The 14,214-nt window shown below is 41.9% G+C and overlaps 1 protein-coding gene across 5 annotated transcripts in view; it reads right to left on the reverse strand.

The window, feature by feature from the left end:
• Positions 1-14,214, reverse strand: part of LOC104561891 (protocadherin alpha-C2) — a 112,631-nt gene that overhangs the window by 23,909 nt on the left and 74,508 nt on the right. For 4 of the 5 annotated variants that reach the window (XM_062002300.1, XM_062002298.1, XM_062002299.1 and 1 more), the window contains exons 2-3: positions 6,394-6,452; positions 3,654-3,748 (exon numbers count right to left, since the gene is read on the reverse strand). In XM_062002300.1, coding sequence (XP_061858284.1) covers positions 3,654-3,748; positions 6,394-6,452 — 154 coding nt within the window. The remainder of the gene's footprint in view (positions 1-3,653; positions 3,749-6,393; positions 6,453-14,214) is intronic. The other variant, XM_062002296.1, reaches the window with a different exon arrangement.

Raw genomic sequence — 14,214 nt, forward strand, 5'->3', positions numbered from 1 at the left:
TTTCCCTGTTTCCCTTTTAGAGGATAATGATCATGTCCTTTCCCTTGTGTTCCCAGACTTTGTCTGTCCTGCTCATGAAGTGCTAAATTCCTTAAGGCAAGGCTTGTCTCTTGCTATTTGTCTGGGCTTTGTGTCCTGCCACCTGACCTGACAGGAACTGACATACTACAACATTAACAACACACATTGAAGCAATGCTCAGTTACAGAAATAAACACATGAAAAATACATTTGTGACCCCTGTGTACAGCAAAGTGCTGCACACAGGCAGACATCCATTAGGGAAAGATGTACAATCACAGAGTGGTTTGTACTCTCTCAACTTCTCTCTCCTTCTACTGCCAGCAATATAAACACATTCCAGGTCAAAATTTCTTAAAATGGTTTTAAGCTTTCCTTATTTTACCCACTTCTTCTCTATCTGACAGTGAATTGTATATTGCAAGAGCTACCAGAGTTGAAATTCCTCTGGGACCAAGGACATCAGAGGTTGCTTGAATATTTACTTGAGGATATTCTCTTTAAAAAAAAATAACAAGCTAAAAATAATAAAATTAAGACCACAGCAGTAGGGAAATAGGAAAAAAAGAACCTAAACCCAAGTCACACACAGAAAAAGGAAGAACAAGAAGGAGAAAATAAAGCAGCTGCACCTCATGTGGAAACAATTTGATTACCATCAATTCCCTGAAGTACTGACCAGATAAACACTTGTTTAGCTTATAAGTTCTGACAAGATCACATCTCAAGGCAGCACAGCTGCAAGAGAGGGGTTTCTTTTCTATTATTGATTGAAACTTCTGAGAAAATAATAGGGATGGGAATCAAAATCTCTGTATTCTGTGTAGCTACAGAGTATCACCAGTGGGCATGCAGGAAAACCTCCTGATGCTGTTACCAACATCACAAAGAAGCCCAGAATAACAGCCAAGTTGCTTATATTTGAAAACAAGCCCTTCTTTACAGAATAATTTCCTAGAAACCAATCACATCATTTGGCAAATCTATGTTTTTGGTAACAAGTGCAGTATCCCTAGTTAGAGCATCATTTGAGGTATGTCTAACCTCTAGCTGGTAGTTAATCAGGGTGGGAAACCTGCAAAACTAGCTGCAGTTGCTGTGTTTGATTCAAAAGAGCTAATAAAGTATTGGCTGTTACAGATGTGTCAAAATGAACCCTAACCACAAATCAGGTACTCATCAAGAGATGTTACTTTGTTCTTAAACAAAGAGTGGAGTTAGTAACAGTTACCACATGAGAAATGCAGGGGTTTGTGCAACTGTAACTTCTATTTTGGGGAAGCAAAAAGATTATTACAGGAATGGATGAATTAAGTAGACAAAGAGTTATTGTTATTAAACTTTCTCCTAGCACTTAAATACAGAAGCTACAACCAGCTAAACTGCTTGTGTAAAATATCACTCCTCAGGATGACCAAGTCTGGAGCTGCAGCAGCTTTTGTCCACAGTTTGGGAAGATGTGCTTCACGTTACTCACAGAAAACCACTGGCCTTTTGTCCTCATTACTTTAGTTTCATTCCTGGATTTAGAGATTTTGCTGGTCTCCTGTTTGTTTGTATCACAGCTGGAACTGTTGGTCTTACATAAATCTTCCAGAAGTCTGCATTGGAACAATCAGCCCATGTGGAGATTAGAAGTTGGGCCTGTTCTCCTCCACTTTGGCAAATTCAACACCTGGCTCCAGTCAGGGACAAAGGTGGCCCTGATGCAAAGGGAAGGGCTGTACATGCACAGGGATCTGCCTGAATGACACAGCCACAAACACATTCTCATTGCCTGGGACTAATGAGAAAAGCTAACTCCTCTCATAAATCTTTGTAGCAGGTGGAATCAGGAATTCTCCACACTATATGAAGACATAAACCTTCCCAAGACCATTTTCCTTCACAGACAAAATGAAAACCAAGTCTTATTCGAATACATTGAGACAAACAGATCACATCATTTGGATGTTTCCAGTGTCAGGCTTTTTCAAATTCTGATTACTCCTCTGTTTATCACTCTCATCTGGGCCCTTCTCATCCTGTTTGGCTGGAAGAAATTGCTTCTTTCTTATAGAATGCTCCTGCTCAAGTAGGATTTACTTGCTTGACATACAAATTAGCCTGTGAAACCTGCAACTCTGTATGCCACAGCTTACTCTAGATAATTGTCATATCTTCTGTCAAGGCATTCTTGGACATTTTTATTCAAATCCATGTGAGCATCCCCTTTCCTCTCTTCACAGCTTTCTCACAGCCATTCCATTCACAACACTCTACCCTAAACCACTAGCACAAAACTTACTAGTAAGACTGACTTTACCTTTCAGGTATCTTTGCTTATGTACCATATTTCTAGTTATTCATCGTTTATTCTACAGCCCATGCCCCATCCACAGGCCTCTTCTGCAGTTTTAGCTGATCACAGCAGGAACCATCTTCCAAAATACATCAAAACTATAGCAGGGAAGAGTCCAGATAGTGGAGCAGGACTGTGGGACCTAAATATCAATGGACTTTCTCAGAAAACAAGACCATCCCACCTTTGCATTTACATTCAGGTACTCACAAATCTGCATTTCCAGCAAAAAAAGCACCCCATATGGGTGAATATTTGCTTCCACACCAAACTTGGTATAAGGTAATGCAAGTTCTCAGTCAAGGATGATTAGTGCAGCTGAAAGCCTCAGGGAACCCCTTGTAAAGGTTAAAATGTACTTGTGGTGACATTTTCAAGTGCAAGCTCAACAGTTATATGCACCCTTCATAAGATGCACAAGCTGTGTCTGCCTGCAACAGAAGGAAGACCACAGGAAAAGGAAGTAATTACAGCCTAGGGGCCCATTCTATATTATATTACTTTCCAAACCTATTTCTGCAGACAACACTTCTGCAACACCAAAGCAGGTCTTGCTGGGCACCACTATTTCATGGATTTGTTGTAGCTGTAATTGCAAATCCTGAAGGTTCTCCTCACACCTTTATCCAGGTCAAATTCCCATATATGCCAAGGGAAAGTTTTACACCAAGAAGTATTAAAACAAAGCAGCTCTCACATCTGTCCTGCTGGAGACCCCACTTTTCAGCCTTTGACCTGTCTCTGTGACACAAGCAGCACTCCTCATTTGAATTTCTGGAGGACTCACAAAGCTTGCAAGAGCTGTCACACAGGGTTCACCACCCTACACAGGCCAGCCACAAAGCTGACAGCTTAGTCAGGACATGGCTGAAACCACAATCACACCAGTGTCTGGCTGCTCCACTGCATCTCTGTATAATTCCTACTCCAATATAAAAAGTGATAATATTTTAGTGCCTGTCCTGCAAAAGACAGAGGTGACCTTTTATTTCTTAACTCACTGAGGATCTTTTACCAATTCCTATTGGCTGCCATTACTCCTTTACACAAACCAATAACCTTCAAAGGCAAGGTGAAAGCTGGGCTCACAGGCTTGTATCTGCAGTGCTCATCTAAGACTGAGTAAAGAGAAAGAAGGAACATGCTTTATCATTCCACTCTATTTAGCTTCCACAGATTCATTTCCAAGAACTTCACCCAGAGATGAAACAGAAGAAAAACAAAGAAAGAAGCATTAGGAGGTTTACTTCAGTTAACATCAGTTGCTGACATAGATTGTGAATTTCCACACCTTTACCTGGAGTAGCACTGGAGACTGTTGGCCACTGCTGATCAGGCCCTCCTGGTCCTCCACGTAGAACTGCTGCCTCCTCCATATGCACAGCACTGAATGAGTACATATCAGAGTTAGATTAGATTATCCCCTCTGCCTTAAGCTTTATAACATTCCCCTTTCTTCCTACTCTTCACAGGTGACAACCATTTGTCACTGTGGAACTACTACTATAGCACTGCTGCTAACAAAGCCTGAACAACTAGATGCCCTCACTTGCAAAACTGAACTCTGGTTAGTTACTAAAACACACCTGTGGCACAGTTTATGAACCACACACACCAGCAAGACACTTTGCTTTCATTAGTTGGAAGGTGCTAAGGAGGAAATGATACACCTTCTGTGCTGTTAACATCAAAGCAAATGGTAAAAAGGTGGTGGCATTAGTTCTGAGCTGCTGTCATGATGCTGCTTTGACAGATCCTCCTTTCCTGCATTGCTGCTGCTTCTCATGAACAGGTCAAAAAGAGAAATAACACATTTTCTCAGATGCAGAAACTAACAGCAAATTTTAGGGTGTCACATCGAGAGCACCTGACCTCCAAAGTACCAATTTGGATATTAGCCAGCACCTTCCATGGAAGGGAAGGAAAACATCTGCTACCTTTAATGCAAAACTAGGCACATATTTGTGTGCACTTCCTCAGAGAAACAGGATTTTGTGACCGTGTGTCTCTCTCTCTCTGCTCATTTGCTTCTCATCTCCCTTCCACACTCCCAGTTGAACTATATGGGCAGTTTCAACCAAATATGGCAGATGTCAAGGGTCCTATGGATGCCAAATTTCTACAAGCCCCAGGGGCTGCTGATGTGAGGGAACAGAACATACACAATTTCCCAGAAAGGCTTCCATCACATCCCCTGCTCCATTACAGCCCCTGATTGTGGGATGAATTGCTTTGAATGAGCTCTTACTTTTCATTAATTGTTCAAGTAACTTCAGGCAAGACCTTGAACTCTGTGTAGAGGAATGTGGACTCACAGGATCACACTGGGAACATATGAGAGCAGCCTGACTCTGAGGGCCTGTAGGTAAGATGCTGAGGTAGGCAGGAGAATTCCTGCTTCAGGATACTGCTCCCCAGTTTCCTCATTTTGTATTAGGCAGTCAAGGATTAGAAAAACCCCAAACAAATAAACCAGCAGACACAGAAAATAAGCTGGTTTGCTCAACAGGCCACAGCATCAAGCTCGCTCTCATGAGGCACCCCCTTCAGTACTGTGTTCAGCTTCAGGGCCTCCAAGGACATGGAGCTGTTGGAGCAAGTCTAGGGGAAGCCTTGAAGATAATCAGGGGGCTGGAGCACTTCAGACAGGCTGATAGAGTTAGGCTTGTTCAGCCTGGAGAAGAGAAGTCTCTCTGAAGTCCTTACAGCAACCTTCCAGTACCTAAAGGGGCTGACAAGAAATGTGGAAAAGGGCTTTTTACAAGGGCATGTAGTGACAGGACAAAGGCAAATGGCTTCAAAATGAAAGAGGGTAGATTTAGATTAGATATCAGGAAGAAGTTCTTCCCTGTGAGGGTGGTGAGGCACTGGTTTCCCAAAGATGCTGTGGCTGCCCTGTCCCTGGCAGTGTTCATGGCCAGGCTGTGTGATGCTGTGAGCAACCTGGTTCAGTGGACAGTGTCCCTGCCTGTGGCAGAGGGTTGGAATGAGATGAGCTCTGTGGTGTCTTCCAATCCAAACCATTCTATGATTCTTTCTTTCCTTCTGGTCCCTGAGATTTAGGTTTCTTTCTTACACAGCAGCCTAAAGTCAGATGGAGAGGTACACACTATGCCCTCACCCACATCAAACAGTTTCAGGAATGGACAGTTTGGACCTGAGTTTTGGACTTCAGTCTTATGAAAACTCTTCAGCCCTGAGGAAAATGTATAAAGGTGATGACTACAGACAACTGAACCATCAACTTTGGTAAAAGTATACTGTCCTGTACTTTACAGTGCCACTAGGAACTACTGAGCCTTTTAATTGCTTCTAAACCTGTCTCATTGTTCATGTCAGATGACACCTGAATTTATAACCAGTTTTCAGACCTGCTCAGGAAGGAAGAGCAAAGATGTTATTTTATTTAGGCTCTACAAAACCAACTTCATTATAGATCTTTTCTTCCAGGTGTATGAGTAGCAAATTATAGCAGAGACTGCTTGCCATGCTAGGCAGAGGATTTTCTACTAAGGTCATCAGCCTCACACCAGATACAGCCTCACTTTTACTTCTTTGAAACTCCATCTCATATCCTCAAAATGTCCTTTAAACTGTGTTAATCATCCTGATTGCACCATGTGCTTAATAAACCAGCGGCAGGAGCAGCATACTTTTATGGTAGCAAGGGATAATATGTAAAACACGTCAATGCTGCAGTCTATTGAAACACATCATCATTAATGATCACAGGCAGCTTTAAAGTAAACAAAAAGTGTATCATCACAGTTAAATAATTTGATAATTGGAGCAATTATGCCTTGACAGTCAGTGTATAAACAGGCAGGAGCTAAACAGAAAACAAAGCACAGATTTATGGTAGTATAACAACAGCATAAGATGCAGCCAGACTGATTCTGTAACACTTGGAGGCTGGAAGTGACAGCAGCAGAATTGAGCTGCTTCCCATCTCAGTGTACAGATATCAGTTTGTCCTTTTCACAGAAGATAAAGACAGAATCCCCCTTCCTGGGGGGAAGCACCATACATACCTTTGCATTCCTGCCCTCAGGGATGCAGAGTAGCGCCAGTCAGGATTGGGATGTTTGGGCTGTAGAAACAAAACCCAAGATAAGGTTGTTAATGCATGTTAAAAGCATGTGCATCTGGCTCATTTGGTCAGAAGAGCTTCCATGGAGGTGACTCAGTTTCTGTGAACATTCTGAACTGCCAAATCTTTCTACATATCTAAGGAAACTTTCAAGCAGACACACTCTAATGTTGAAACCTGGTTGTGTGCCAAGGCCACCGGCAGAGATGGTCTCCGTAGAACAACACGTCATGTTGGAAGCTGGTGGGCAGATATGTTGTACATTCATCATCATTCTGGGTATAGGGGGAGAAAAAATCCATCATAAATCCATAAACATTGTTGTTTACCTGATAAGTGACGGAAACTCGAGTTCCTGCACTGAACAGCATCTGCCTGAGGATGTGTAAGATACAGCCCCCTGTGAAGGGGACCTGCAGGATACTCTGTCTGCTGGGAGGCTTCTGCTGGCATTTAGTGCACTGCAGAGGACTGCACTAGATTGTATCAGATTTGCAGACTGCAGCAAGTCTTTTATCAAAGGCAAACGTGCTCTTTCATAATATCAAGAACTACTAGAGTGTCCATATTCATGAAAGGGCATAAAAGGTGAAAGGTGGAAATGGCTAGCAATATCCTAAACCTTGGCAGATGCTGCCCTGCTGCAGAATGGCTTGCTAAATAAAGAGATAATTAAGAAATCCTCTGGTAATCAAAAAAAAAAAAAAGATCCAGAAAATCTCTTTTGCATTGTCAGGAGACCACCACAATCATTTTCAGCTGCAGCCAATGAATGTAAGCTCAGGCCCTTTAAAATTAATCCCTAAGCACATAACAAGGTTATTTCTCAGGATTCTTGAGACATTATTCTGTCTGTGCTATCACAGCCAGTGCTTAACTTCAGGCACTTGCCTTCAGAGAGAACTGATGTCCAGAAACATAATGGACTACAGTCATTCCTGGTCTGTCTTGTATAGTGCCAAACACACAAATAATATATGACAGTAATGGTTTAATTCTCTTTAAGTTGTTGGAGGCAGATCAGAAATGAATTTTGTCCCATTACTTGAAAGGCAAAAATCAAGCATTGAATGCTCTGAAATATTTAGAGCCAACTATGTCTTTCCTCTTGAGGTCTGGGATATGCTTTTCCTTGGATCAATAGGTTTTATTCAAATCAAAGTGGAGCAATTACCACTTACACTATCATTCTATCACCATACTCCCTGGGTCCAGCATCACTCAAGAGGAAGATGCTCTTGGATGATGCATATCCTAGTATTCTTTATGGTCTGAGTTACACAAAAGGGAGGAGGCTGTTATTTGCAACCACACATTAAACATGTGTGCTACCAATTTCCTTTCCACTTAGCCCCCAGTTCTCTGGCATGCTCACGTTCTACTGAGTTTAGCAGAAATTGGCTTGACAAGGAGCCCATTATGGATGGTTCCAGTATTTTCTGACATATTACATTTTGTCTCCAGCCTCAGGGATGTCAAAGCAATTCTAAGGTCAACCATGTAGTAATATTTAATAAAAGAGGGTAGAAAACAAAACATACAGATTAGATCCCCTCTTGAGCTTGTCTTTCTTGATTTATGATGGGTGCTGACACCAGAAGATTTGGCTTTTCCTCTGCTCGGGACTTCCTTATAGCAGGGGAACTGCTGGGCCAGGAGGGCAGCTGGGAGAGTCCCTTTGCTCCTTTTTTGCAGTTTGAGAGGTTCAGGTTACTAATTTGCAGAGGTTTATGGGCAGTGTGAGGAGGAGGAAGCTTACCACAGTCACAGGCAAAACACAGAAGTGAGGCTACATCAAAGAGCTGAAAAGTCTGACATGAGCTGGGTAGGAGTGAGGAAAGAGGAAAAGGGCCGCTCACAATATATGGATTTTGGTTTTTCAGCTGACAGCTTTCCAACTCGTGGCTAGAAGATAAAACTCTGTGTTCTGTTGCAGTGGGAACTTTCAGACACCAGACCATAAATGGGTGATGATGGCAGGAGAAACTCAGCAGGTAGAAATTCATCATTCATTCACTCCACACGCTCACACCAACATTCACCATGTCAGTAGAACAAAAAGAGCAGCAACTAGGAGACTGTGCTATTTCCAAAGGTTACTATCCAGAAGCTCTGCCATCTGCAGCTATTCCAAACCATTCCCTATTTGCTGCTACTCTTTGGGCAAGGCTGCATTCCTGCTCCCAGAGGGGTAGAAGGAAGGAGGGGACAGGATCAGAAAAATGGATTCTGGAGACAGAAAATCTATTGCCACAGCTGACTTTCAGTCAGGGGCTGGCTTTTTTGCTTTGCTTTTAACTATGAAAAATTCAATGTCTGGGACTTCTCTGCTTTTTTAAGTCTTCATAGGAAGAAGTGGAGGAGCAGGCAGTTGGGAAGCAGTTTGCCTTTGCCCAGACCTATTCTCACCCACTTCCAGTCATCAGCAAGAGGTGCATATTCACCCCATACTTGTGTTATCACAGGCCAATATCCTGCTACTGACAAAATTAATGACATTCTGATTTTGTCAGTGTAACTGGCTCCTTCTTTTGTTCTGCTACACACTGTAATTCTTTAACATTCTCTGGTCATAAGAGACAAGCTGTTTCAATACACTTTAAATCAACACCAGAACAAGAGAAGTTAAAAAAGCATCATAAGTAATAGAAATGACAACATAGCAGAAGCAGCAAGCTTATTCAGTGATGTATCTCCTCAGTTCAAATGCAGCATTGTTGCTTCTTACAAATCCATCATTCATAATCTGCATGCTTGGGTGGACTTGTGTCTCTGGCTAAGAACAGCCCACTTTTACCAGACCATCTACTGAAATCTGCCCCACTGACATGTGCTGTCACATAGTCACCTTGTCATGAAACAGTACAGCCCAGCTCAAAGTGGAGCTGTGTTTTCAGCACAGGTTGAATTCTGCACAGCAGCTGTCAACAGGTTCCTCTGAGAAGTGCTGTCACAGGCTTTGCTGTGACAATTGTAGCTGTGTCATAAAGCAATAACACAGGGATGAAGTACAGCTGGCCAGGAAGCACAGAGAGAAACACAGGCTCTGAAGTGGTTCAGATGCTTCCCAGTTGTATATCCCCATACTCTTGCTATGTCACACAATGCTGACAAGATATTGTTGTTCCTTTTACCTCTTCTGTTCCCAGCTCATTAGAAGACCCTGTTTATTACACACCAGCATCCTCTACTAACTTTAAGGTATTAACTTGCCATTGCCTTCAGAGATTTTTAGAGGCCATGCATCAAGGCCAGTGGTCCTGTCCTTAACAGTCATCAGTGGAGGGGAGAAGGAAAATCACACAATCTAGCACAAAAGTAATCAACCATTCCCTGTTTCTTCCATCACCTGCATTTCATGATTTGGTAACAGCACACATCACCATAATTTGTGAGATGAGTCAAAATCTATCTAGGTGTCCACAGAAGCCTTTGTCACTATACCAGGTAAAGGCCTCATGCAAACAGTTTGTTCCTGCCACTTCTTCCAGGCACTAGTAACAGAATGTAAGTAGGGTTACATTCTGCCAAGCACATAACCAGAAGCATTAGTGTGACTAGTCATGACCAACCAAGAAGTGTGTAATATAAAACGGAGCTGCCTTAGCAGCAGAAAAACTCAGGCAAAGTTTCACACAGTGGTTTGCAAGTTGCACAGCAAGGGTTAATGAAAGAATCCTTTCATCAGGTCATGTCAGAAGCACATTTTGTCCATTATTTTTAGCTAATACTTTACAGGGTGAGGATTTGTCCCTGGGATAGAAGGAAGTCTTAGAATGTTTGAATCTTGTCCTGGTCCCATACTCATGGAAATCAATGCAAAAATTACCATATGCTTCAGTGGTTGTTAGAACAGGGCCTGCTTGAGACAGAGAAGTGTGAATCAAACACTTACAGACAATCACCAGATGATGAGACTGCTAAAAACATCCCACTCCATTCCTATTTCCACACAAATGCACAATAGAATGACACAGGGTATATTTATCAAATATATCCACTTGGAAGCAATAACAAAAGGCCTTTTAGAATCCATGACCACATACAGCTCTGCTTATTTTCCAATGAGACAATGCTGACAGATGTGAGGAAATACATTTCCTTCTGTAAATGTTTAGAACTAATTTGATGTGAAGAACAAAGTATTTATAGTCTGAACATGTGTTTCTCATGCAAGAAATCAGAATGAAAACTGGAAAAGGGTGAATTCAGAACCCAAAGATTTCCTGCCTGGCAATGTTCATTTATATTCCTAACTGAGAAAACTAAGGGAACAGGCAAGTGCTTCTGTAAGGTATATTTAATGAGCTCCAAGCGAAGGAAAATGCTTCTGCTTAGCACTGGATGCAAATTTCTGCTGGCTCAGCAGTAACATTCAAACGAAGAGCCCAACTGCCTTGAAGCACAAAGCACTGTCCCTGCCCTGTCACTGAATAGGTTCAGATACTGCCACTAAACAGAAGAACAATCATTTATAGGCAATCTTTACAACGTCAGTGGAGCTGGAGAATTTCTTAAAGGCTAAGTTCTTGAACCAAGACTGTAAGATATTCCACCATTAATACCTCTAAAACCTCTGTGAGAAATCTTTTGCAATGACTGCTCAAGACAATGCTGTGAGTTTACCAGATTTAGACACTTCAGAACATCCTTGCATGTTAAAGCAGTATCAAGATGTGTCCAACCAATGCATTTGGGGTTTGCTGTCTCTTTAGCAAGCTCATTTTGAAGTGAAAAAGACAGAAAAACAGCAAGGCAAATGGGTACAGAACTCCAATGAACCTCCGGGTCTTACCATCAATAATGTGCAGCCTTTGTTTCACCATCTGAAATTGTCCAGAGACCACCATGCAAATTCACTTCTGAACACCATATGAACTTTGTCAGACGTGTGTCACCACACAAAAAGGTGTAAATGTGTAATCAGAAGAGTTTTCATCTAGTGCTATCATACATCCAGAGTGCCCACTCTTCATTAGGAACATGCCAGGCTGCCCTCTGAGGCACAGAAGTCTTATTAAACCATATGTTGGTTTGATTGTTATTCCTTGCATTGAAGGGAAGAGGCTGTCAGGAGATGCAAGAAATGGGGAAGGAGCCTCACCACACACACAGACAAATAAGATGGGAGAGATGCAAAGAAACCAAGGACAAGACACTACAGAGGTATCACTTGCCAACTTCACAGGTGTAGGAGGAAAGAGACTCCAGACTAAACCACTGAAGCCTTTCCTGAAAATGACAGATCGTTGCTGCAGCAGTGCCCAGTGACAAAATCATATCTTCCCACACTCTCTTCAGAGCTGTGTGCACCCTCATTTAGAAAGGCAGGAATCCAGACTGCCCATCACCTCACACAGCACCAGCAAAGAAGCTGCAGTGTTCTGCTATCTCTGTGTTCTGCCCACATTCCCTGCAGTCTTTATCTAGCTGATGAGAGGGTGATACCCATTAACCCCATGTTCTGACTCCTGCCAGTAATAACCACTTCAGTGCAGCTGTGTCAGTACATCGCTCCTTTTACAAAATACACTTGGTTTGAGGTATTCTTATAAACCTATGAAGTACCACATAGGCAAGAAAGGTGAATGCACAAGCACAGGCCACATATCTTGCAGTCTCAAGTTCCCAATCCACTCTCACAACACCTGCAGAACAAGTCAGAACAGTCACCCAGAAATCACCACAACAGATAGAAAGAGTTTTAACCTTCCCACTGCATCCTTCTAATGACACAACAAAGTCAGTCACAATCTAGTGTAATTCTTAACATCTCTGACCTTACCAGTAAATATGAAAAGGACTAAGACCTCATTGAATTGAATGTTATTGAGATTAATCCCAAATAACTTTGAAATACTTTTTCTCTCACTGTATAAACAAAATCTGTAAAACACGACCCTTCCTGAAAGCCCGTGTAGGGGGGACATGCCTAGAAAGCCCATTCACCTGCTCCCACTCTCAGCACTGAACTACTAATAGGAGAGCAATTCTCCCCAAAAGGACCTATTCCTGTTATCCAAAAGTAACACACATGTCAGAGATTAACTTTGCAAATCAAGGTGAGGATACTGATGCCTGTTGCTACGCTCCAGGAGGTGCACAGGCTTTTGAAAGCTGGTTAAAAGTTCACTTTAACTAAAAAGAGAAACAGCTCTCTGAAGGTCTAATAATATAAAACCATTACCCTGAAAAAGTCAAATTGAGTGTTGCTAAGCAATGGGTGGCAGCTTCAGTCTTGAAATAAGGGAAAGACAGCATTTTAGAGTATGTCATTAGCTATGAACTAATTAGTGAATGCCATTGCATTCACTCACTTTCTCATGTACACCTGGCAGTGATACATCTTCATAGTATGCACTACTCCAAAACAATTTAAGAGGCAGGGACATAGAGCTTGTGATGAGTAGAGCTAAGACTTTCACCTCTGTTTAAATCCCACAGAACAGTGTGAATAATTGATTCCTCTTTTGAATCGTAATTCCACATAAGCAGGCAGGCAATCATTACTTTCCTCTATCCATCTCTGCTTTCCTACTCTGAGTTTGGGTTGGCTTTGCTGCCACTGCCTGATCTGCATTGGTGTGCAAAACTTGTTCATTCATTGCATGCAGTGGAGCCATTCCCTAGAATGTGACAGGAATCTGTTAAAACTATTTTCCTACTGCTCTGGCATCCAAAGTTAAGCCATTTTTCAACTATTGCTTTCTCTTTCCCCCATCCCCCCAGAAAAATCAGACATGGAGTTTTTATATTTCACTCTCTAATTCTTCAGTGTAAGAACTATGTAGAAAGAGAAAAAAATACTTGCCCCATACTCTGTGATTTACTGCAAAGCACTGCATTGACTTTAAATGGATTAGTTCTGAATGGATGACCATCACTCTCTAAAAGCATTTTTATGGGAGAGCTGCTAGTCCTTAAGATCTGTGCATCTTTGTGTAACTAGACAACAGTTGCAAAGAGCCACTGACATCTTCCTATGGAAGTATAAAGAAATAAATGATATTTCTGTGGCAATAATACCCAAATCAGGCTCCTTTCTATCTCACCACAGTTACTCCCACAGCTTTTCTATGTCTGGAGGCACAGCATACACTAATGCATGAACTGATCTTACACCTGCCACAATTGTAGGTTACAAACAGCACACAGTAATCACAATATTTTCCATTGTGAACCAAAATGAGTCTCTCTTGTGAGTGCTTCTGGGTTTGGCCACAGTCTATGTAGAAAGGAAACTAGAGAGCAGGCAAACCACACACTAAACTGCAGACTGCCTCTATGCTGGCATAAAGCAACCATTAATTCTTCACTGTGGGAGAATATTGAAAAGGTTAATACACTGCTGGTCAAAACCATAGATGTTAAACAATTTTCAGCTGCAACCCAGCAGGTTCTAAATGATTACACTGTAACATCAACGATGGTAACTTGCTGTAACTCTCCACAAAGATGCCGCTGGATTGTCACTGTCCAGAAAGCTGGAAATGCAGCATTAGATAGAGCAAACATCATCAAAGGAGGGATTACAGTTTTCAGATGACTAAAATACTCCCACATTAGTAAGCAAAGCATATTACTGCAATGATCTAAATTCAACAGCTTTGCCTAGGGATGAAATCAGTGAAGTAGCAAACATCTATAACTCCCATCTACTTTCCCTTGCAATTTTTTTCCCCTGCAACATTAGTTTCAGTATTAAAACCTGAAGACCACACGTGCCATTCCCTAGTCCTCTAGCAGCAGGCAATTTCATATC

Source organism: Colius striatus, chromosome 9 (assembly GCF_028858725.1).
Source record: "Colius striatus isolate bColStr4 chromosome 9, bColStr4.1.hap1, whole genome shotgun sequence".
Lineage (NCBI taxonomy): Eukaryota > Metazoa > Chordata > Aves > Coliiformes > Coliidae > Colius > Colius striatus.